This window comes from Haemorhous mexicanus, chromosome 8 (genome assembly GCF_027477595.1).
Source record: "Haemorhous mexicanus isolate bHaeMex1 chromosome 8, bHaeMex1.pri, whole genome shotgun sequence".
NCBI lineage: Eukaryota > Metazoa > Chordata > Aves > Passeriformes > Fringillidae > Haemorhous > Haemorhous mexicanus.
The window spans coordinates 26,428,787-26,451,755 of record NC_082348.1 but is presented as its reverse complement, the minus strand read 5'-3'; the positions used below and the strand labels follow the sequence as shown (position 1 = coordinate 26,451,755).

Below are 22,969 nucleotides of genomic sequence, written 5' to 3'. Positions count from 1 at the left end.
ACACAATTTGATTCTGATGTCTTGGGCAGCGATTCTTAAGTTTCGCTGTCACTGTCTCCCAGGGACGAAATTAGTGAATAAAGGAGAAAAAGACAGCACAGGCACAGAAACAGAGAGAAAAAACTGCAAGAGAGGGACAGAGCAAGCTAATAAATAAAACAAGAGCCTGAAGGGAAGAGCTGCTTTGTCAGAATATAAATATTTCCCTTCCCCTTTTATCTTTAATGTGGTGCGAGGAGCTTATTAAGGGGAAGTGCAGCTCCGTCCCTGGAGTCCATCCACATAACCATGTAGGGAGCTCAGTCCAACACAACCAATGCAGCCACACACACATAAACTCTTCTCTGCTGGAAACAAATGTAATGTACCAAGTAATAAAAGGGAAAGCAGGAACCCACGGTGGTCATTACAACTCTTATCGTGCCGGCCCTGGTGCTGCTTTACATTAATGGGCACCAGTGCTCCCAGGGGCCCTGGTCAGGGAGCTCTGCTCTTCTTGGGTCTCTGTTGCAGCCTGGGAAGAACAGACCTTATCCTCCTGGTACTACAACACAGTAGGAACCAATGTGGCAGCTTAAAACAAAGCCAAATTTGGGTAAATAAAAAGAGGGAGGGTGTGAACGAGCGTGCAAAGAGGGAAATGCTGCAGTGTGAAGAGCCCACACATTACACTAAGCACTGAGGAAGAAGCTTTTTCTTCTAACCACGGCTCAGCACAGCTGTGCCTGGCAGCCAGGCAAGGCCTTGCCTTCCTGCAGTGCCACACTGGGTCCCATGCACAGAGAGAACAGTCAAGCATGGAGCAAAATTTTGTATTAATGGCTCCTGTCTCTGAGATCTGGTTTCCAGTAATGACTCGCTTCCCCTTCCCAGGGCTGGCACCAGCCTCTCTTTGCCAGCCCTTCAAGATGTTCGACCATATGGCTGCACAAAGCTGCACCATCAGTCAAAGCCTCCCAGTCAGGAAGGGGACAGTTTCAAATTGCTGCCACCAGATCCTTTCCCACTATTTTCCTTGCCTGAGCTGTCATAGATACAGGTGTCAACCTGGCTTCTTTATTGCTTCATTCTTTTCATCTACCCTTAAAAAGAAGGTGGGGGGAAAGAGCAAAAAAGAAGAGCTTTGCATTTCCTCTACTCAGGCCTTAAAATGGAAAAATGAAGGAATTCATTATTGGTGCTTGCTGATCCCTCCACCCCTACTGTTGCACCATTGCGGGCCCTTTGAGCATGACAAAATGAGCTCCCCAGGCTTGATTATGCAAGCCACTAATTCCTCCTCTAGGCAAGGGGTGCTTGCCTATACAATTTGGGTTTAGCAGCTTTTGGTTTTGTTTCTGTTTATAGAGGCAAACACTTGGGATGTTTACATTAAAGATGGACCTGATTTTGCTTCTAGCTGTATGCTAGTGAGCAGGAGGAGACTGTTACATACAGACTGTTTTCAACTATTTTTCAGAAACATTTTGGGTTTTCTCCCATGATGCTTCCACATGAGCTCCTATCCCAATTGTAATTTTTTCATCGTGTTTGAAAAACAGATGACTTCAAATACTACCAGTAAACTGAATTTTCTTGAGAAGACTTCAACAAGAATTTTTTTCAAAAGTGATTTTGATAAAAATGTAGTGAAAAACATGTCTTTTTAAAACCAATACTTGTAAAAAAGGATAAAAACAATAATGAATTTTTATACAACTCCCATGCCAGCTCTTGGATTTTTTTAGCTGGCCCTGTTAGGAAACAAGCCCTCAAACCCTAGGGAATTATTTAGCAAAATACCATTTGTGCTGTCTCTCAGCTGCCTGGCTTCAGCTGCAGCTTCCCTGGAGCTGGTAAGCGCCTCTGAAAAACCTTGGAAGTGGCCTGGGTTTCCTTGCCACCCACAGCCCTGGTGGTGAGCACCCAGAATCTGACAGCATCTTAAAGGGAGAGTTGGTCTAGCTAAAAAAACCAAGCAACAACAAAAACTGTCCAGTTCCAAGACATGCTTTTGAAGCAAATCTGATTTTTAGATCTTAGATGTCTTAAGCACAACTACCCTAAACATTCTTGCTAAACAGAATGCTTCTCTGAAATACTGCTTAGCAAATTTGAGTAGCTATTATTCAGCTGCTCAGGTTGCTTCCAAGAGCCCAAAGTCACATTATCTGCATAATATCTAGGGACCCACACCTATAGATTTCACTCACAAAGAGCTGACCCTTGTGGTCAGGAAGAGTGTTGAGTCACAGAAACAGATGAAAATCAGATGGCTGCTGCAGCTCCCACTGCCTTGCCCTGCCCTGCCCTGCTGCCCCTTCTGCAAGTGGCTGCCGGTCTTGCAGAGATTTCTGGGCCAAAAAGAACGTGGTTCCAGGAATCACCTCAGTTTGCAGCTCAAAGGGGAGTAACCTGGTGCCAAATCTGAACTGCTCCAGTACAGTGAGGCACGAAACAACAGTCCTACACGGCTCTGAGTTGAGCATAGATGTCCTTGCCCTGCAGGAAGTGATCTCTGGCACAGGGCAAGGGATGTCTGCAGACAGTCACCATTTCATCTTTCCACAGGCTGTTTCATGAGTCATCATCCTTCTCTACTATAACTTGCATGAATAAATCTCACTGGGTAGAAGATGCCTTTACTGTTGTGCCTAGGAAAGCGCCAAGGATGACACTGCACATGGATAATAACAATGATGACAATGGTGCATTTTAAAAGTCTACTGTCTCCCAAACCAGGAGCCACTGGTGTGATACTGCCTCATTCAAATTCAGGTAAAAACAATTGATAGCACCTCACAAATTCCCACAGATCAGCAACCTTAAAAAAATACTATCAATGTCTATACAGAGTTTCCAGAATTAACACTCTTTCACCATCACCCAACACACCATGTGGGGCAGCTTCTAGGATGTTACAGGAGGACTTGTTTGCTTTGCCCAGAAAGGAATTATTTTAATATTAGAATATTAGACCTCATTTCCCTAAATTATCCCCTCCCCTCCCCCCCATCCCCCCCCACCCCCAGCAAGCCTTTATGAAAATAAACCAGTAGGAGTTTGGCAAAGATGCCCACATTAACATTTCTGCTTCAGCAGTTGCACTTTAATAGCTATCAGCAGATGGAATTTCAGTTTTCACACCCCAGGCAAAATCCTGCACCTACAGCAGCACAGAGCTGGGAGGCAGGGTCAAACAGAGGGATGCCATTGCTGTTCACCACTTCCTTCAGCACAGGTCTGGCCAGGACGCTCACTCCATGCCCCACAGGTGAGACCAGCCCTGCCTGATGTGCCCAAGGCCCCCGAGCACGGTCCTGGGAGCAGCTCTGCAGGACAGGAACATGGCAGCAGCACTGGGACAGGAACACGGCAGCAGCACTGGGACAGGCTCCTGGGAGCAGCACTGGGACAGGAACATGGCAGCAGCACTGGGACAGGCTCCTGGGAGCAGCAGTGGGACAGGAACATGGCAGCAGCACTGGGACAGGCTCCTGGGAGCAGCACTGGGACAGGCTCCTGGGAGCAGCACTGGGACAGGAACATGGCAGCAGCACTGGGACAGGCTCCCGGGAACAGCACTGGGACAGGGACATGGCAGCAGCACTGGGACAGGCTCCTGGGAGCAGCACTGGGACAGGGACATGGCAGCAGCACTGGGACAGGGACATGGCAGCAGCAGTGGGACAGACTCCCAGGAGCAGCACTGGGACAAGCTCCTGGGAGCAGCGCTGCAGAACAGACTCTCCCTCTGGCCTCACTGTGACCAGCACACACCTGCTCACTCACATCAGAAAGGAAACAGCAACCTGCCAACCTTTAAAATTTCCTTCAAAATACTTTTTAATTTTTTTTTTCAGAGTAACTTCTTCTCCAGGAGAAACCCTCAAGCCTGTTTGTAAACACTCTTGAGTAGCACATGCATAGACCAGTTTGGAATGCTACAATAAGAATGCTTTCAGAGACAGTCAGTGCATATCTTTGCAATTTTAAAACTGTTGCTCTCTAAAATGGCTCATGAAGACTCCCTTACTTTGTAGGATGGATCCCTGCCTATTGAAAATTTCAACATAATTATGAACAAGTCCACCATTAAAATCATGGCTTTACTGGACACATGGAGCAGCTGACCAAAACATGGCTTTTTGACTTTCTATCAGGTCAATAAGCTATAATCATTGAAAGAAAATCAGCTCACCCCAACAACATGGTTCAACAAAAGCCCGTCAGCAAAGCACATCCAGCTGCACTCATGCAAGGAAAGCAAACAAGAAACAGAGTTAAAATTTGAGCTTGAGAACTGTACAGCTGTCTTTGAGATGCTGCAAGTTTTCAGTTCTCTCTAAACTTAAGGGCAAGATCTGCGAGAGCAAAGAGAGCAGGATGTGTTATTTTTAGAAGTCAGGAGTGAAACAATCCACTACATCAAGCACATAAGAATTTGGCAGCAAATTAGGATTTGAGAGCTCTGAGTACCTTCCCCAGACTGAGTCTGTGGATTACTAAATACTGTAATGTGTTTTAAGTCACAAACGTTTTCCTAGAATTTTTTATAATTTAAAAACAAACAAACAAACCAAAACAAAAACCCAACCAACAAAACAACCACTGAAATCCACCAAAGACTGAAGAAAAAACCTAATACAAATATACACACATTCACAAAAAGTAACTGAATGCCCATTGTTCCAAGCAAAGGAAAGAAATTGTAACTGTGGTACAGGCAGATGTACGGGTTGCAAACGGCATGCAGATTGAGAGTGAATTCAGAGCAGAATTGCAGATGTTACTTTGAATTTCCCAGCTTTGGTAGGTGCAAACCAGACATACGATGTTATTTCTTTTTAGCCCATATGAGAAAATGTTACATGCAGTGGAAATCTATTTCAGACAGCAGTTTCTTTAGCAGAATGGGATTTCTGTGATGCTTTGCTTTGCTCCATCTGCTTCTAATTATTGCTCAATTCAAACAGCTATTTCTGCATTGACTTGCAGGAATCTCAGAAGGCACCTTCTACGTAGGCAAGAAGCATAGCCCATAAATAATTTCAAAAAGTATTAAAGAGGGGAAGCTTCATAGCTTTTCATTCCAATCTGACTATGTGGTATTTAAATAAACCTCTGTGGCTTTCCAGTAACATAGTAGGAACTCCCAGGTGGCAGGGCTGGGGGAAGAGAGGGAGGAGAGCACTAAACATACTAATGAACATGTAATTAAGAAAATGGGCCCTCATTCCCTGCAGAGACTCCATGAGGAGGGAACTTATTTGAAGTGCTGCTTTCTGGTTCCCCTTCCTCCATGGAAGGAAATCAGCTGAATATGTTCAGCACCAGTGGCAGTACCAGGGTCCCAGCTCCAAGAGAGTGCAGTCAATGCAGGCTGATACTGAAGCAGAAAGTGTTCTTTGAAAGCAAGTGATTTAAAAAAGGCAAAGGAGAGCATTTGATGCTGGACTATAAACCCCAGGATCCCAATTTCTCAGGAGAGCTGTCTGCAAAGTGGTGTTAGCCCTCTGCCCCTTGCCCTTTAACAGCATCACTACACTGAAATGCAGTTTGGTCACTGCAGCCTGGGGGCCCCTGTGGAAAGGGAAATTCTCCACGTGGCAGCATCATCCATCTCCAGGCTTTGCAGGGATGCAGCAGGCAGTAGCCCTACACAGCAAAATTTCAGGTGCCCTGGAAGCAGAAAACCACCACAGCAAGTGGATCTCTAAGCATGACTGGGACCAAAGGAAAAAACAATTCTTTATAACAGTTTAAATGTAATTGTGGAGAACAGGGGTTCATTTGTGAAAACCAATTAAGAAGAGGGAAAAGTAATTAAAATGTTTGTTTCTCTTTCCAATCCAATTTTGAGAGTGGAATCGTTAAGGAAATTTCACCCCAAACATAGGATGGTAGGAGTGATTGGTAATTTAAGCATTCATGGGAGGAGACAGGATTTTGTAAACAGAGGCTTAGGAATTCCTTAGCCTCTTTAGACATCTGGCAGATTCTGTATGAATAACAGCTCTTCTTCCCTTGTTTTCTAAGCTTTGGAAGCAACATGTTTCTGGAGGCTGCACTCATCTTTAGTGAGTCTTAACCAAGCAAAGACAAACCAATTGTTTGAACATCAGGCAGTGGCTTCCTGACTGTATGATTGTTAGATGGTCGAACCACATCCCAAGAGAGATGACAAGAGTCCCATGATTCCAGGCATTCAAAATCAGACTAATTATACCCCTACCATAGCAATAGCAGGACCCAAAAGACAGAATGGATCTTTCCCATCTCTTATTTTGGGCGAAATCCAGGTCTTCTTCCTACATAAACAAAGACTGGGTCTTTGATGAGTATCCTGCTGTTTCCATTGAAACAAGTGAAAACTCAAACAGGACATGTGCAACCCTTCAGTCTGTGCATTAAAGAAGATTTAAAATATAACCTCAAATAGATGAATCTATAGAAAGACAAAATTAAACCCAGGATGGGCATGAATGACAAAAGACATATCACAGCTCATCTGACCATTGCAGCAGCCCTCACAACCAAAGGGTATCAAGAGGACAGTGATCAGAGCAAATAGTCACTTTGTCCACACCAGCCATGGGGCTAGAAGCAAGACACAATCCAGTGTTCAAAAATATTGTGGCACCACCTGCAGTGAGCCGGGAAAATTTATGCACAAACTTGAGAAACTTGGCTGTTTTTCATTAAAGTTTTACATACCCTAGTTGTAACAGCCTTACACTGCTAGAGCTGCATGCAGAAGTGCTCCCTGGTAAGAGACTGGTTGCCTTAATGGCAGCTGACAAATGAGACAGCTCTATGGGATTGGCTGCCCCAGGGAAGGAGAAGCAGCATTTTTTAGCTTTTCTGCAGGGTTTTGCAATGGCCCAGCTCCTTCAGGAAGGACATAGAGATCAAGTGTTAGCATTTGTCTTTGGCCTCAGAAACTGAAGGGGGGTTTATAGAAGGTGGAATCACACAGACAGAACAAAATCCCTGGGTTTTGGAGGAAAAAGGGATGTCTGATAGATAGTCCAGAGTAGGTCAAGGATCCATAGTATGGACAAGAGGTCTGAGGGAATATTGTTCAGGGAAAGGGAGCTTCAACCACAAAGACATTAGTTAGCTTCCTAAAACACACTGCATGGTTATGAGAGGAGGTAGGTACAGCTACATTTATTTTTGCTTGGATCTCTAATAGTTTTAGCATTATAAAGCAAGGAGTGACTCTGCTAGAGACCTTTGCATATCTGTGAGTCATTTTTACAGACCATGGGAGAAGCTCAGGATAAGCTGGAGCATCCATGAGACTGGGACTCCTGCAGAAACCCAGAGAAGATGGCCAGCCTGGGGAGCCTGGGGCAGGTCCATCCCAAGCAGTTCTTCTCCTGGTGCTGCCCAGGCTGGTCTATCACATATCCCAGGGTATCCAGAATTGGCCAAAATCAGCTAGAGCAGTCTAGAAAGTGTCTAGCCAACACACTAGGTCAGAAACACCTTTTAAGATTTAAAGAATCAGCAAGTAAGTTTGCATGTGCCTATGCTACATGCAGATTTGGTAAAGCAGGATCTTCCTCGCTGATGGAAAGGGGACAGCAGACAAAAATGTCATCTTTTCCAACCGTTTCTGGAATCTTCCTTTCTTCATACTGCAGTATACTGCACCCAGACATAATGATGACAGGGTCTGGTTGGCAATTCTGCTGCCTGCAGCAAATTTGTCTTGTTAAAAAGGCACCTAGCTTGAGAAACTGACAGGGAAAGGCATTTGCAGGGCTCTATACCAAAGGCCTACTGCAGCCCTAAAACTCAGAGAAAGCAGATTAAATTCAGTTTAAAGAAACAAGGGATTTCAAAGTATCATGAAAGGGTTAAAATGTAACTGTTGTCCTCAATGAACTTCTGAGTGGGGGATGAGCAGATCAGGTTTTGTTTTCTTATTCACGGATCTTAGAGATAAAGGCAATCATCAGCCTGATAGCTCATCCTTGTGAATGCTTTCTAAAGTTTCCCCCCCACCCCCGGTGACCATAAATGTGGAAGACAGTGCTACTTCCCTGTATCCTTTGGGATACTACTTCATAAACTAATAATTATTTTATAAATCCGTGATGCAAAGGGCTTTTACCTTTCTCGCTGTGGGAAGCCACATCCCCTTCAGCAGCATCCCCTTCCTTTTGTCACCTGTGCCCTCCCCATATGCTCTTTTCAATCAGTTTCCTATGTCTTCCATCTAATTTCAAAATAGGGGTTCCGTGGTGGGGGGGAGGTTTTGTTTTTCCCACTCCCTGCCCATGAAATACGAGGCTCTCCCGTTTCACTACAGAAAGACTGGATTTCTTTGATGAGCTCCGACAAGATGTAATTTAGACTAATCTATCAGACTGATAGAAATGCAAGCAGATATAGTACTGAGAACTTATTTTATTTCTAATTATGCAAATAATTATGTAAAATAGGCAAATGCATAATTTCCCCCCAGGCTCCAGGCATTTCTCCACTAAGCTTTAGGGAGTGCAAATTTTGATGTTCTCAGCTCAACAGCCTGTCTGATCATGTAAGACTGTATGTAAGCATGCTTCAAAATGTGGAGGTTAAAAGTGTCATAAAAGTTATTTACTAAAAGTAACTGGGCAAATCTCACAGCTCAGGCGGTGGCACCGGACTTTGGCAGTGCTGGTTAGCAGGAGGTCAAGGGAGGTGCGGTCCAGCAAGTTTCTGTGGGTGGAAAGGACAAAGGGGAAGCGATGGCTTTTGTTCTTCTGAGGGCAAGGACTGAAAGCCTTGCAACAGGTAGTCTGAAAATGTTCTCCCTCAGGCACACAAAATAAGTGGTGGGGCAGGGAGGGGGTGTTTTGTTTTGATTTCCCTCCCTCCATGGGAAGAGTTTTCTATCAGATGGGATAAGAAACAAGGAAAATTATATTGGCACCATCTTAGGAGGCTTTAAAAGAGCAGGAAAAGACATCATGTAGGGATGCCACTCCTCACTTTGACTTAACTTGGAAGTTGAACAGGATTTATTTTTAAATTAGTAAAAAGACAGATAATTGTTTGTTCCTAGCAATTCCTCCCTATGCACAGTAGTCTAGTCAGACAACTCCAGAGCTGGTATCAACACCAGAGACTGAAAATTTATTCTGGAATCTAGGACATGCCAGGATTTTGCTTGTGAATGTTTACTGCTGGCAGACCATGCAGTTAGGACATGTTTTAGGAGAACTGCTCTGTGGTTGCAATAGATAACTTGTCAGATGCTGCAAAGTCTTGTGCAGTGTGTTTGTTCTGGGTGACTGATAACCTGGCTGCTGTGCTTACTGTGCTGATGAGGATCCCTCCTGTTGCAAGGAAATTTAAGTAATTTTGCAGGCTGCCCTTTGAACTGTAGCTGATGGTACTTACAGAGGTTCTGGATTCTTTGGACTAACCTGTGCTCCAGAATCATGCATTTTTTTCTCTTTTCTTTCTTTCTTTTCCTTCCTTCCTTCTTTCCTTCCTTCCTTCCTTCCTTCCTTCCTTCCTTCCTTCCTTCCTTCCTTCCTTCCTTCCTTCCTTCCTTCCTTCCCTTCCTTCCCTTCCTTCCCTTCCTTCCCTTCCTCCCTCTATTGTCCCCTGAAAGCTGTAAGGATGTCTTAGACCAATACAGGAGTTTGGGGTTTTCTTCTACCACACTGTGCCATTTTGAGGCAATTGCCATTGAATAAGAGAATAATTTTATTGAAAGCTACTAGTGGCCAAAAGCCTAACAACAGAGTAGACAAATTCATATAAAATATGTGTGTGGTTATTTAGGTGAAGAGTATCACAAAAATATTCTCAGCCAATAGGTGTAGAAAAGCAAGGAATTTTAATAAAAAGCCTTAAAAATCCGAAAAAGTGAAGTTCCTCTAAGGCACTCTTAAAAAACTATAACTGAGAAAGTAGAGAAGACATTTCTTTTCCAGAATGAACTGTTGCAGCCATGACTAGCTAGTCCTTCCCATATGTATTTTTGAATATGCACAGTATTATTTTTAAAAACATCTCCAATAAGAGGAGTAAATTTATTTTAGCAAGCCTGTTTATAACTGTCAACTTCTCTCAAGAAATGTAACAAAAGCTGCAGCACCATGGTCTTATTGGCATGAGGACACATTGTTCATGAGCAGTAGAGGATATGGAAAACATTTGTCCAACAATTGCTGTTGGAGCTCCCTGAGCCAAACCCTGCTCTCTTTAACTGCCCTGGAGGATGGTATGGATCAGCATCTTTGCTTAGCTGCTAACAGAAGCACAATCCTGAGCAGAGGAGCAAAAGTAAGAATTTGAGCACTGCTGTTCAGGGGGATCTCTGTCCTCAAAGAGAAGGATGGGGTAAGTTGAATAATACTTGGCTCAAGCAGTGTGTGTGAGCACAAACTCTCATGGGTCAGCGAAGCAGAAGCAGGCCTTGTTGCAGAGCTTTTATCAAGCACAGCCCTTCTGTGCTGCCCAAGACATGCTCTGACTGCACAGAGGCTGGATGGTCCCAGCTCCCTGTGCTTCGGCCGTGCACCCCAAAGCACAGCTATGCTGCAAACCCCACATTCCCATCCTTAGCAAATGTATGCTGGTGTCTAGTTCTAGATCTGCTTGGCCTAGCAGGCCAGTGACAGGAGTCTCCCCATCTATGCCATTTTCTCTCCTGCAGGCAGGGTACTTTCACGGAGGAACTCCTGGTTTATCACTGTTAAACTGAGTCTCTTAAGGAATCGCAGCAGTGCAAATGGGGATTTAAAATTTCTCCTCTTTGCTTAGGTAACACTGGACGTTTAAAAAAAAAAACTGCCTTCCCCCGGCTAGGGCTTAGATCTGCATGAATAAAGCGCTTATTCGCCAGCAAAAAGCAACAGTCATGCTGCGATAACAAATCAAACCCCCCACGCTGGGGAGGTGACGGCGCACAGACGCGAACATCCCAACCACGCAATAGGATCATTCTGCAAATGTACCCGGGCGCTACGCTTGGAGTTTTTTTTCCTTAGTCTATTTTTTTTTTCCTTCTTTTTTAATAACTCCGGGCACAGGCAGCTGTTCGCATTTTCAAAGCCTGCTCAGAAAGCAGCCAGTTAATTTTAGTTTGCTCGGGCCACCCTGAGCGAGCTGCCCACCCCCCGCCTTCCCGGCTGTGCCGGGCAGCGCGGGGGGTGGGGGCCGCGGGCGGCTCCTCCCGGCCCGGCCCGGCGGGGATGGGAAAAGTTGTTCCCAACTTTTTTTTTCTCCCTCTGGCGCGAGCTCCTCCCCCTCCCCTCCCCCAGCACGGCCCCGCCTCCCCGCGCGGATTGGCGGGTGGGCGCGGCGGGGCCCCGCCCCCGGCGCGGTTTGTGAATGGGGCCGGCGGCGGGGGCGGGGCCCGCGCGGAGCTGCGCCTTTTTTGTGTGCCGGCGCGGCCGCGGGCCGAGAGCGCGGAGCGGGCGGTGGCGGCGGGGCCGCGGGCGGAGCGGAACGAGCCGAACCGGGAGACGCACGGTTACCCCGGACGCATAGCCCGCAGCGGTGTCCGTCGGGAGCGGAGCTCAGCCAAGCCGCGGGGAGGATCGCGCAGTAATTGGATTTTGGAAGTTATTTAAGCCCCGAAGTAAAATACACGGCTCAGCCGGGCGCGGTAATAATCCATTTAGCCGTAACTTAAATCCCCGGGGCCGTGCAGTCGTGCAGGGACCAGCGCCTCCGCCTCGCCGCCGTCGCGGGACCCTGCGCGGAGCTGGCCAGAGCCGTCGCCGGGCTACGCGCGCCTCCTGTTTCGCCGCCGCCGCCTTCTCCGGGGAGAGCAGCTCTGGAAACTTTCGCCTAGAGTAGCGCCGCCACCGCTCTGTAAGCGCCGCCGCTTCGGAGCCGAGGAAAAAAGTCGTGGAGGTCCAGCGCGGAGCCGCGTTCCTTCCGTCGCCGCGCTCCTGCCCCACCGAAGGGGCCCCGCCTCCGCCCTTGGGTCGCTGATGCCCCTGGGGCTCTGCGCCGGCCGGCTCTGAAAGACTCCCCGAGGCTCCTCAGGCCCCCGGCCGCCCCGGCGATGCAGGCTGGACGAGAATGCGGCGGAGCGGCTGCCGCCGGCTGCCCCTTGCTGGGGCTGGCCGCGCTGCTGGCCGCCCTGCTGGGGACCCCCGCGGGTGCCACGGCACAGCAGTACCACGGCGAGAAGGGCATCTCCGTGCCGGACCACGGCTTCTGCCAACCCATCTCCATCCCGCTCTGCACGGATATTGCCTACAACCAGACCATCCTGCCCAACCTGCTGGGCCACACCAACCAGGAGGACGCAGGGCTGGAGGTGCACCAGTTCTACCCGCTGGTCAAGGTGCAGTGCTCGCCCGAGCTGAAGTTCTTCCTCTGTTCCATGTACGCGCCGGTGTGCACCGTGCTGGAGCAGGCCATCCCACCCTGCCGCTCCCTCTGCGAGCGGGCCCGTCAGGGCTGCGAGGCCCTCATGAACAAGTTCGGCTTCCAGTGGCCAGAGCGGCTCCGCTGCGAGAACTTCCCTGTTCACGGTGCGGGTGAGATCTGCGTGGGGCAGAACACGTCGGATGCCCCACCAGGACCTGGTGGTGCGGCGGGTCGGGGGGTCACTGCCCACCCCACAGCTGGCTACCTCCCTGACTTTCTTACCCCACCACAGCCACCCTCTGGCTTCTCTTTCTCTTGCCCGCGGCAGCTCAAGGTGCCCTCTTACTTGGGCTACCGGTTCCTGGGGGAGCGGGACTGTGGAGCCCCCTGTGAACCAGCCCGGCCCAATGGGCTCATGTACTTCAAGGAGGCAGAGGTGCGATTTGCCCGGCTGTGGGTGGGCGTGTGGTCCGTGCTTTGCTGTGCCTCCACCCTCTTCACTGTGCTCACCTACCTGGTAGACATGCGTCGTTTCAGCTACCCGGAGAGGCCCATCATCTTCCTCTCGGGCTGCTACTTCATGGTCGCCGTGGCCTACGCAGCAGGCTTTTTGCTGGAGGAGCGGGTGGTGTGCCTAGAGCGCTTCTCTGAGGATGGCTACCGCACTGTGGCCCAAGGCACCAAGAAAGAAGGCTGCACCATCCTCTTCATGATCCTTTACTTCTTCGGCATGGCCAGCTCCATCTGGTGGGTCATCCTGTCCCTCACTTGGTTCCTGGCTGCTGGCATGAAGTGGGGCCATGAGGCCATTGAGGCCAACTCCCAATATTTTCATCTGGCTGCCTGGGCTGTGCCCGCTGTCAAAACCATCACCATCTTGGCCATGGGGCAGGTGGACGGGGATGTACTCAGTGGGGTGTGTTATGTAGGTATCTACAGTGTGGACTCGCTGAGGGGCTTTGTGCTGGCGCCCTTGTTTGTGTATCTCTTCATTGGCACTTCCTTCTTGCTGGCCGGCTTTGTGTCCTTGTTTCGCATCCGCACCATCATGAAGCACGATGGCACCAAGACGGAGAAACTGGAGAAGCTGATGGTGCGCATTGGTGTCTTCAGTGTCCTCTACACGGTGCCTGCCACCATTGTCCTGGCGTGTTACTTCTACGAGCAGGCCTTCCGTGGCACCTGGGAGAAGACGTGGCTCCTCCAGACCTGCAAAACGTATGCTGTGCCCTGTCCCAGCCACTTTGCCCCTATGAGCCCAGACTTCACTGTCTTCATGATCAAGTACCTCATGACCATGATTGTTGGGATCACGACTGGCTTCTGGATTTGGTCTGGCAAAACCCTTCAGTCCTGGCGACGCTTCTACCACAGACTCAGTACCGGCAGCAAGGGCGAGACGGCAGTATGAGACCCCCGTCCCCTCGGCACACACTCTCACACATGCATACACGCAGAGGATACTCAGCATAGGGCTAGGGCAATGGTTCCCTGAAGAGGGAGGAAGGGAGGCTTTTCCAAACTTTTACTTCCTCACAGAAAGTTAAAAAAAAAAAAAAATCATTACATAAAGGATCGGTCAAACTATTGCCAGTGGTGCTTATGACCAGCTAAGTGGGAGAGGACAGAAAAAGAGGCCACTGCTGAGACAGGAGAGTCCTTCATCCGGAAGTCTCCTTACTTCTGTCCTGCTACTCCTGTCGAGGAAGAGAAATTCCAGCCCAACTAAAATCATCCTGCCTTGCCTTGGACAAGAGGGAGGGGAAGCCAGATCCGTTGAGCCACCCCTGCCGAGAAGTAGCCAAATGCTCTCTGAATTGCCGGGGCCAAACAGCGGCATGAGCAGGGTAACTCTCGAGCTCAGGCTCGCTGCCCGCTCCTTCCAGCTCGGCAGAGCCATCACGTGAGTACTGCACAGCCGGCTACAGCCCGATCGTGTGCTGGGGAGATGCCTCTGTTCTATCAGCTCACAAGTTCCTTTTTACCTCAGCCATACCTGTTGTAATTGTTTTAAAGTAAAAATTTGGCCCTCAATCTGTTCTTGCTGCTGTGGGGAAGGAGGGGGTTGCTATTCCACACCCTGAAAAGAAATGACTTGTTGCTTTTCAGCAGAAGGCTTTTCCCCCTTGCCTTTGTTCTAGGAGACAAAGGGGAAAACAAAAGTGTTTTCTATGTAGAAAGGCATAAGCATGGGATCGGTTTTTATGGGCAAACTAACAAAAAGAAGTCGTTGAGGTTCACCCTTGGATGTGAGGAGCCCACAGAAATAAACATTCCTTTTATGAAAAAAGGAGGAGGCAGGATGTTTTCCTACCATTCAATATGGTTCACTTTTTTAAGCTGAAGGAAATGCAAGATTTAGAGGGCAAGAAGAGCTTACCTGAGAGCACCTGTCAAAACAAGAGCTACTAAAATATGTAACGTAAAGATAGGATTTTTTTTCTCTCCTTCCCATAAACCTGTTTTCTCTCCTGCTTTGCAGTGAGCTCACTGCAGAAAAAAAATCGATACACAGCCGGATTCTGGGGACAGGAGGAATCGTTTTGGCTCACGATGGACCCTTTGCCTGCTCCTCGGGTTCCCTGAGCTGCATGGCAATGATTCTTGGTGCAGGTGGGGGGGCTGGGGTTGGGGTTTAAAATCAAGTAGTTACTGCAAGTGAGGAGCCTTCTCATTTCAGCTAAAACACAGCTGTTTGAGTTTCCAGTGATCAGTCTTTGAAGGAAAAGCATTCAAAAATTTATCATCAAATGCATTGTTTTCTTTTTGAAATGTGACAGATTTTTCTATTCTGAAAATTTTTATGTTGATATTGTTCATATTTTATTTTTTGCATACTACTTTACCTTTATATTCACTGAAGGGTTGTTTTTATAAGTATATGTGTGTGTGTGTATTCTTGCCTAAGGACAAAATAGGACATTCTGGATTTTTGGCAAGTCTCCACCCTATAGCTGCTCTTCATGTTTTTGGGGGGGGGAAGTGTCTAGAATGAAACTTTAAAAAGAAAATACCTGTCCAGGGTGAGGGGGCAGACTGCTGCTGTCTGAGGGTGTACCAGTAGTCTGAGCATGAGGAATGGGCCCATCAGCCAAATCCTTCAGTGGCTCTGATGTCAGACTTGCAGGGCTCGGTTTGTCTTTTATAATGTGCACATGGAAGAAAAAAAACCAAGTGTGTCAGACAAGTGCAGTATGTATATTTTGTAAATCTCATTTTTGTAAGAAAATATGTATTTATGTTTTTACTTGATTTTTTTTTTGAAGGTCTGTATGAGGCCCTGCTTCACCCCATGTACAGATCACTAAATAAATAATTTTTAATACAAGGGCTCTAATGAAGTTTTTTCCATCTTTGAATACTTGGCAGGTTTTAGAATGTGGGGAAGCTCTGAAAAGTGCTGTCTTCCCCACTTCGTTATGGATAATGTAAGAGACTTTTGGGTGAATGCAGGCTGGAAACTCAGCTGTGGCTTGAAACTGTTCCTTCTGATTACCAGCCCCTCACAACAGGAGAACACATTTTGAGACAGCTGGTTTCAAATGTCTGCCCTCACTTGAGGTACTTGCATCCTAGCCAAGTTTTCTTCCAGCCTCTGCTTCTTGCTGAGGGCAAGCTGATAAACCAGTTCCTTTATCTAGAAAATAAGGATAATGCTCTCTTCCCATTCCAAAGAGACTTTAAGATTGAGAACTGGAGGGTGCTACGAGTGCTTTAAATTAGATCCTCGCTTTGGTGGTGGAGTGTAATAGGGAAACACTAAGGACTAGGTCCATTTTAGTGGCTTTCAATGGGCACTAATATGAACTAGTGCCTTTTTCCATAGCATCTTTGCTCTCTGCAGTTTTGTTCAAGTGAATTTAATTTTAATAGCCTACACTGTTTCTTATCACAGTCATATGAAAACTTCAGTGGAATGGTCTATTTTATTTAATTTTTTAAACTGATATGAATGTTGAGATCTCAAGCTGTGTTGCTATGACTGTTCATGGAAAGTGCCCCAACAGAATTGTACACCTGTGAAATGATATTTTACAGCATTTCTTTCACAAGGATTTCAGCCTACTTTCTGCATTCATCACACTTCCTGTACCTTCAGTTATGCCAATACTAAAATTTAAGTTACAGAACAGAGATGGATCTAAGATGCCTTAGCTAGCTAGATGCCATCATAGTAGCTGTGGTTGCACTGCTCCATTGTTTCATTTACTAAGCATGCTGTATAATAGGTCCACTTTGAGGGCAGTATTTTTTTTGGACACTGTGCTCTCAATCTTTTACAGTGTATGAACTACTGATTTAAAAGTTCTTTTAAGAGTTGTCCCCATTCATGCTGTCTCTCTGGAAGACCCACATCTTTTCAAAACACCTCTTGCTGTTCCCCAGAACTGCTCACTTGTCCAGTTTCCTTTTTGAAAAGACCTTTGCATTCCTGCCAGTCAGGCTGCTTCAAACTGCTCCCTGACATGAGCTTGCTGATCACTTCTGAGGGGGGTTTCATTCCACTCATTCAGGAAACCTGAACCTTTCTATAAACATTTCCTCCCATTAATCCAGAGCGATGGAAGGGGCTGGAACAGCCTGCGCAGTGCAGGACTGGCAGCTGCCGGGAGCAGTGGTGTGGCTGACACCCCTGTGCTGTGCAGCCACAGCTGCAATGCTAAACATGCAATCAATCCTGACTGCAGCACGGACAGCTACGCCTGCCATCCATGCAGGGGGCCTGGCCCAGCGCTCTCCACCCAGCCCTGCTCCCTGCATGAGAAACCATTCACAGGGGATCGCAACTTTTTTCTCTATACGCGGAAAAACTCTCTATACAGCCTTTTTTTTTGGTTCATGAGACATTTATATCTGAAAAAAAAAAAAGGTCTCTAGTTCCACCAGAAACCACTAAGCAGAATGCTTTTATTTCAGTATTTTCTATTAGGTACTTCCAGATTTAAAGTCACTTAGGAAAAACTATCCAAATCCTGGCATTTAAGATAATTCTAAAAATTTGAAATTGTAGGTGGAATTTTATGGTGATGTAAAGTAGAAGCAACTAGTATTTACTTTGAAGCAGATGTGACTCACATCAAGACTTAATTTGCTCACAGTGGAAACAATTCGGAGAATTTCAAGTAGTGATAGTGTCGGGCCTTCTGGAATAAAAATGTCTCTCACCATTTTGATAACAAAGTAGCAGCTACTTTCATAATGGAGTACAGTTTAAAAAATCTTTGTGAAGCTCTCTGGAAAAAAGGACGAAAAATAAGCCTTTACTAACCTTAGATAATCACTGCAAAACATTTTTCTCTGACTAATGTTTAAGCCTACCTAAATTTTTTTACGTTTTAGGAAAGGTTGCCTCACTTTTACCTATGCAGCAGTTTTGGTTCACAAGAACTTAGCAAGTAATAGTTATCATTGATCCATATCCCTGTAAGTGTACACCATATACTATATTTTCATGAAAACTATAGAAACACTGCCTCTTCAGTTTCAAAGACCTTTGTGTAACTTTCTAAAATGAAGGATTATTGTTTCATGCAAGTTAAAGAGGAGGCTTCAACAGTTCTAGAGTTCATGAATAGCAGCAGCAACTGAATGTTTGTCTCCACAGAAAAAAATGCTTTTGTAATACGTCAGTGTTTGTTTGGGTTTATTTTTGGTGGAATATCCACAGTGACGATTGAATGTTTTTGTCTAAGTACTTCACCCGCAACCAATAGCTTTGCATGCAAGTAAAAACCACACATCCCTGTATTCACCAACTGGCAACAATAAACAGTACATATAATTTCACATGGGTTTAGAAGCCAAATTACTAGCCTGCATTTCAAACAGCCTCTTTTTTTTTTTTCTTCATCTCACTCTCATTTCCTTCCAGACTTTACAGGTACTTCATACACACTTCATACATGCCTTCTACTCCTTTTAATTTTAAAACCATGAATCCAATAGAAAGAAATTTAGCCACTTGCTTGGAGAGGAAAAGATGACACCAAATCTTCAGCACTCTAACTGTTCATTGAGGAAGGCTATTGCCAAGCCTGCCCTATATAAACCAGGATAATTGTTTCATGCCAGCATGTGTGTGGTTTTGGCAGCAAATATCCACAAATAATATAGGATTGGGGGAATAAATACAGTCATGGCAAATTCCCAAATGCCCCACTTAGAATCAACCCATTTTGACTAAAGTGATGCCCAAACTGTAAAACTAAAATATGTACATCAGAGTTTAACACTGCTCAGACAACCAGTTTGTGCTGCAGTCAGAGAAGGAGGTACAGAGAATAATTTTGCCACTGTTTAAACCCAAGGTCCAAGGTTGCCTGGTTCAGGTGGCTGGGCATTGCTTGTCTCACAACCAGATCAGTGGAAGTGAAGCACAGGCAGCACTTTCTCCTAATTCAGGTGAACACCAGGCTCAAGCACAATGTTACCACAGCTGCAGCCAGATGGGATTCAAGTGAATGATGCCCCAAACAGGGCCTTGAGCACATACTCCTCTGCATACTCCACCTGCTCACTTCTGTACAGCCAACCTACCCACGCCAGGAAACTATGGGACTAGGATAAATGAGAATATGAACAGAAAGCAGGAATAAGCAGGGCCTAGAGCACATTTTTAAATAACAGCTGTAAATTGGAGGAGATCACTAATCCATATAAGTCAAGAAATCCCGATTGCAACAACTTGTTCATTTTGGCTGCCCCAGCTGTATCACAGCTTGGCTTGGTAATAGGCATCCCTTCACTTGAGCATGTTATCCTTAAAATACACATAGAAAATCCGAGTGCTGCCTAGAGGAGTAGCCTATGTGAGTAGTCTTTGGCTGCACAGATCTTGGAAATTAGTCTTGTCATGTGGCTACCAAGGCAGCTATAACCTTGCCATTGAAACTTCAATCCCAAAGGCCAGGGTGACATCTAGAAAGAAGAAGAAAAAAAAAGGCCCAGTTCTCCCCTACTTCGAGCTGTACTGAAGCTACTGCAATTCTAGCATTGTTCTCAAACCAGTCTGCAGAAAGGCAAAGTCATTCTCAGGGCAGGCAAGGAGATGGATTATTCTCACTATGCTGTCCTTTTCCTTAGGCTAACATTCTGAGGGACTTGAAAAAGCTTGTGGTGAATAGGGAATTCTGCCAGGAGCTGCAGTAGAAGAAAAACAGGTTATCTGGCCCAGATGGACACAAAAAGGTGTTCTAGCAAGTAGGCACTAATCTAAGATTTGAAAGACAAGTGCTTGATTACCTGCACAATCACAGATGGTGGCCAGATCACATACAGCCAGTCTTCCAGTAGTTTTCAGGCAGCTAAAAATGGAGGCAGGTTATATGGAAAGCACTTTTCACAAACATTTAAATTTCCAGGTGCACATCTAGAAAAATCTTGTCTCTCTCTCTAATTCCTTGTCTATAAAATTGGAGCAGTGACATTTCTGTATATTATAGGGATGTTGTGAGAATGAATACTTTCAAAATCAGAAGAAATGGAATACAATTATAATAGAGTTTGTATAAATATCTCTGTCCCACACTCTGATATTTTTCAAGTAGATTTTGTTTAAGAGAATGCCAAATTAGGACCACCAGCTAGAATAAATTATTTGTATGTTTTCCAATATCTTATCTAAAACTGGTCAGGCTGAGCACCTGCTTTCACAGCAGTATCATCTAGCCAGGCTCAAATACAAAGTGTGAGAGGGTATAAAGAGGCAAACTAGGTAAATAAAAAATTAAACTGGGCATGTATGTCAAACAAAATGGACTCGTGTTGTAGTGATGCTTAAGCATAGCAGAGATAAGGGTTTGGGCTTTGCTGCTACTACAGGGTTCTTAACTCTTCCAGTACTCCCCAAGCTCTCATTTGCTGCAAGTGGAATCTAACTCTTAGTAGTAGGCCTAAAGCAGAATTGACCAAGATTTCATCCAAGCCCATGGCAGTGAGAATTCACCTTCCCTGCCATGTTTTCACTTCATCTCTTAGTTCCTCGACAGTTTCTTTCTGCTACCATGACCTCAAACAGCATCTTTCTCATTACTAATGATGGCCAAGGAGAAGGATTAGTTGGATGCTTGGACGTTTTCCTGCCTTAACAACAGGGAACAGCAGGAGGCTATTACACTTTTTTCACCAACGAAATACAGAAGTGTCTAAGCTGGCTGGGGTGAATGTTTGTGTCTTGCCCTGATGCCAGCCTTTTCCAGGGCAGACTTCTGCAGCCCTTCACCTTCACCACACATCAGGTTTTTGTTGCTAAATAAAGTAAACCAATAAATGAGAAAAGGATTCCTAAAAGCACCAAAGCATACACTAATTTATAGCTTACCCTCCCCAGCAAACAAAAATGTAACATATATTTCTCATGGAAGACAGTCAAAGGAAACTACTTCCAAAAATAGTTACCTAAAGCACAGATCAGATCACTTGGCTGACATGGCTTCCTTCCACAGATTTTCCATGTGTGCATGTGTGTGCAAGCACATCTAGCACAGTGAGTGTAACAACCAGAAGTTACAACTGTAGGTAAATCTCTCATCAAAAGCCCAGTGAAGAGAAAAAATAAAAAGGCCCTTGCCCAGTGCAGCTGTCTGCTAATTAAACACTGGTGTTAATTGCAGTAGTGTGGCTGGTCCTCATTCCCTGTGTTTGTTGTGGTGCCTGTGTGAGCTCCGGATTGCTCAGAACTTTCACATTCTCCCAGAAAATGAAACTGTCTATAAAAGGAATGAGAGGCTGTGATATGTATACATATCTATGGGGCTATTTTTAAAGAAAAAAAAAAGATCTTTTTTCTGTGTATTAGTTCAAAGCCAGCTTTGATTATCTAAAGCAAGTCAGTCTTTAGAAAGGGTAAAAAAAGAAAATGTAAAGATGGAATCTTTTTTATCTAATCCACGATGAAAAGAGCATTTATTATTCGTCATGCTCTTGCCTCTCAAATTTTTAATTTTATTTTTTAATTAACGGCAAAATGTAGAAGTCTCAGGCAGCATTTCCTGCCCTTACTTTACGAGATGTGCAAAGAAGCATTCCATTAGGGCCAACAGCCAGTAAAAGGGATGTCATTTGACACCCTCCCACAGCTATGCATACCAGGCTGGAACCAAGCGGGATTATTTGAGCGGATAGAAAGCCCTTCTAGAGAGAGGATTTACTCATACTGTTTTTCTTTACACATTCTGCTCTCTGAAGATAATAAATCAGCTGTTGGATTTGCAGAAACAACTCTCAGGACGGTTAAAGAATTCCGGCACAAAGTAGATGAAGGCAAAGATCTGGCCTCTGTACAGCAGCTCCGAGCGACCACGGGAGGCAGAGACCGAGCCGCAGCCGTGAGCGAGGGACCGAGCAGAGCCTGTGCCTGAACCATACAGCTCTCCAAACAGGGGGAGGAGGTGGGCTGGGTTTCCAGAGCTCAGCCCAAACCCCACGGCAGCTTTCTGCTTTTATGGTAGGCTAAATCTACAAGTCCGGCGTTTGAGCGCTGTAAGATTGAAAAGTCTGTGCTTTACAGTTACTTTGAGCCGCCGTCTTTTCTGTTAAGAAATCCCTGATCTGCAAACTGTAATTAATCTGTGGATGGTTTTGTAGTTATGAAGGCACAGAACTTTGCATCATTGCCCACAGACAAGCATCTAGTTTTCTGTCTTTGAGAGTTCTTTAAACTTTTCCACTGTAACTAATAAAGTCAACATAAACAAAGTTAATGCTTTAATTCCGTGTCCTTCATTTTCCTCAAGCAAAGATCTTCCTGCACTGAATTCTGAATTGAATCTTTATCAAAACCTCTCAACATGAGAACTGAAAACAAATGTTTCTCAGAAAACAATTTCAAGAAACTCAGCAATTTCAGTTAAATGACTCTTCCATTTTGCTATCAATTTTCATTAAAGCTTTGTTAACGAAGTGTCCTTTGGTCAGCATTTCACTATAGCACTGACATGCAACACATTAGTTGAAAACAGACATTAAAGATATAATAACAAGTTATATACATAAAAATAAGCCAGTGGACAACTGTGTCATGAGAACTGTTATTTTCACAATGTCCACTTCTCAGCATCATCTCTGGCTGCATCTTATTTAGCTGATAAGGTTCTTTGTAGCAATATCAGGCTATTTTATTTAATGTAATTCTGCACATACAATGACACTTTTATTAGTAAATGAGAAGCAGTGTGTGCCAGCAGACAGGGCACCAGACTAGAAGTCAGGAGACAGTCATACTTTTCCCAAATTTGCCCATGGTCTGCAAATTCTTCCAATCATCCTTACCTCCATTTATTTTTCTGCCCTTCTCTAAATAGGCTCATGCTCTTCAGGACAAAAAAAAGGTCTCTATTGTCCCCACATATGTGTTGGTACTGTTCCCATCTCGTTGGAGCCCTGATCTTGATGGGGACCTTTTAAGATTGGGCACAATGCAAGAGGTTCCAATTAAAAATAATTGATCATTAAGAGACAGAGAATAGCAGAGTGAGCTGGCATTTTACTTTCTGTGAGGAAATAGTCAAACACTAGTGGCAAAGTAGAGACATATGTGATGACACCAAATCTTCCCAAAGAAATGAAAGTGGGAAGTGTCACTCATCACCTTTTGGGCTTTTGTGTAACATGCATAAGGAATGTTCCCTTCTCTGAAGAGTCTCTGGGGACTCTT

At 45.5% G+C, this 22,969-nt stretch overlaps 1 protein-coding gene across 2 annotated transcripts; it reads left to right on the top strand.

Annotated features, from left to right (window-relative positions):
- Nucleotides 1-11,370: 11,370 nt before the first annotated feature.
- FZD7 (frizzled class receptor 7) lies at nucleotides 11,371-22,011 on the top strand. Of its 2 annotated transcripts, none has more exons than XM_059853308.1 (2): nucleotides 11,371-14,218; nucleotides 21,529-22,011. In XM_059853308.1, the coding sequence occupies exon 1, from the start codon at nucleotides 12,005-12,007 to the stop codon at nucleotides 13,724-13,726; it is 1,722 nt and encodes a 573-aa protein (XP_059709291.1). In that variant the 5' UTR covers nucleotides 11,371-12,004; the 3' UTR covers nucleotides 13,727-14,218; nucleotides 21,529-22,011. The 2 variants fall into 2 exon arrangements, with proteins under 2 accessions (XP_059709291.1, XP_059709292.1); XM_059853309.1 differs by having other exon boundaries at nucleotides 21,502-22,011.
- Nucleotides 22,012-22,969: the final 958 nt, after the last annotated feature.

What these genes read in the sequence shown, in the direction of transcription:
- FZD7 (XM_059853308.1), top strand. Translation starts at nt 12,005, where the DNA reads ATGCAGGCTGGACGAGAATGCGGCGGAGCGGCTGCCGCCGGCTGCCCC.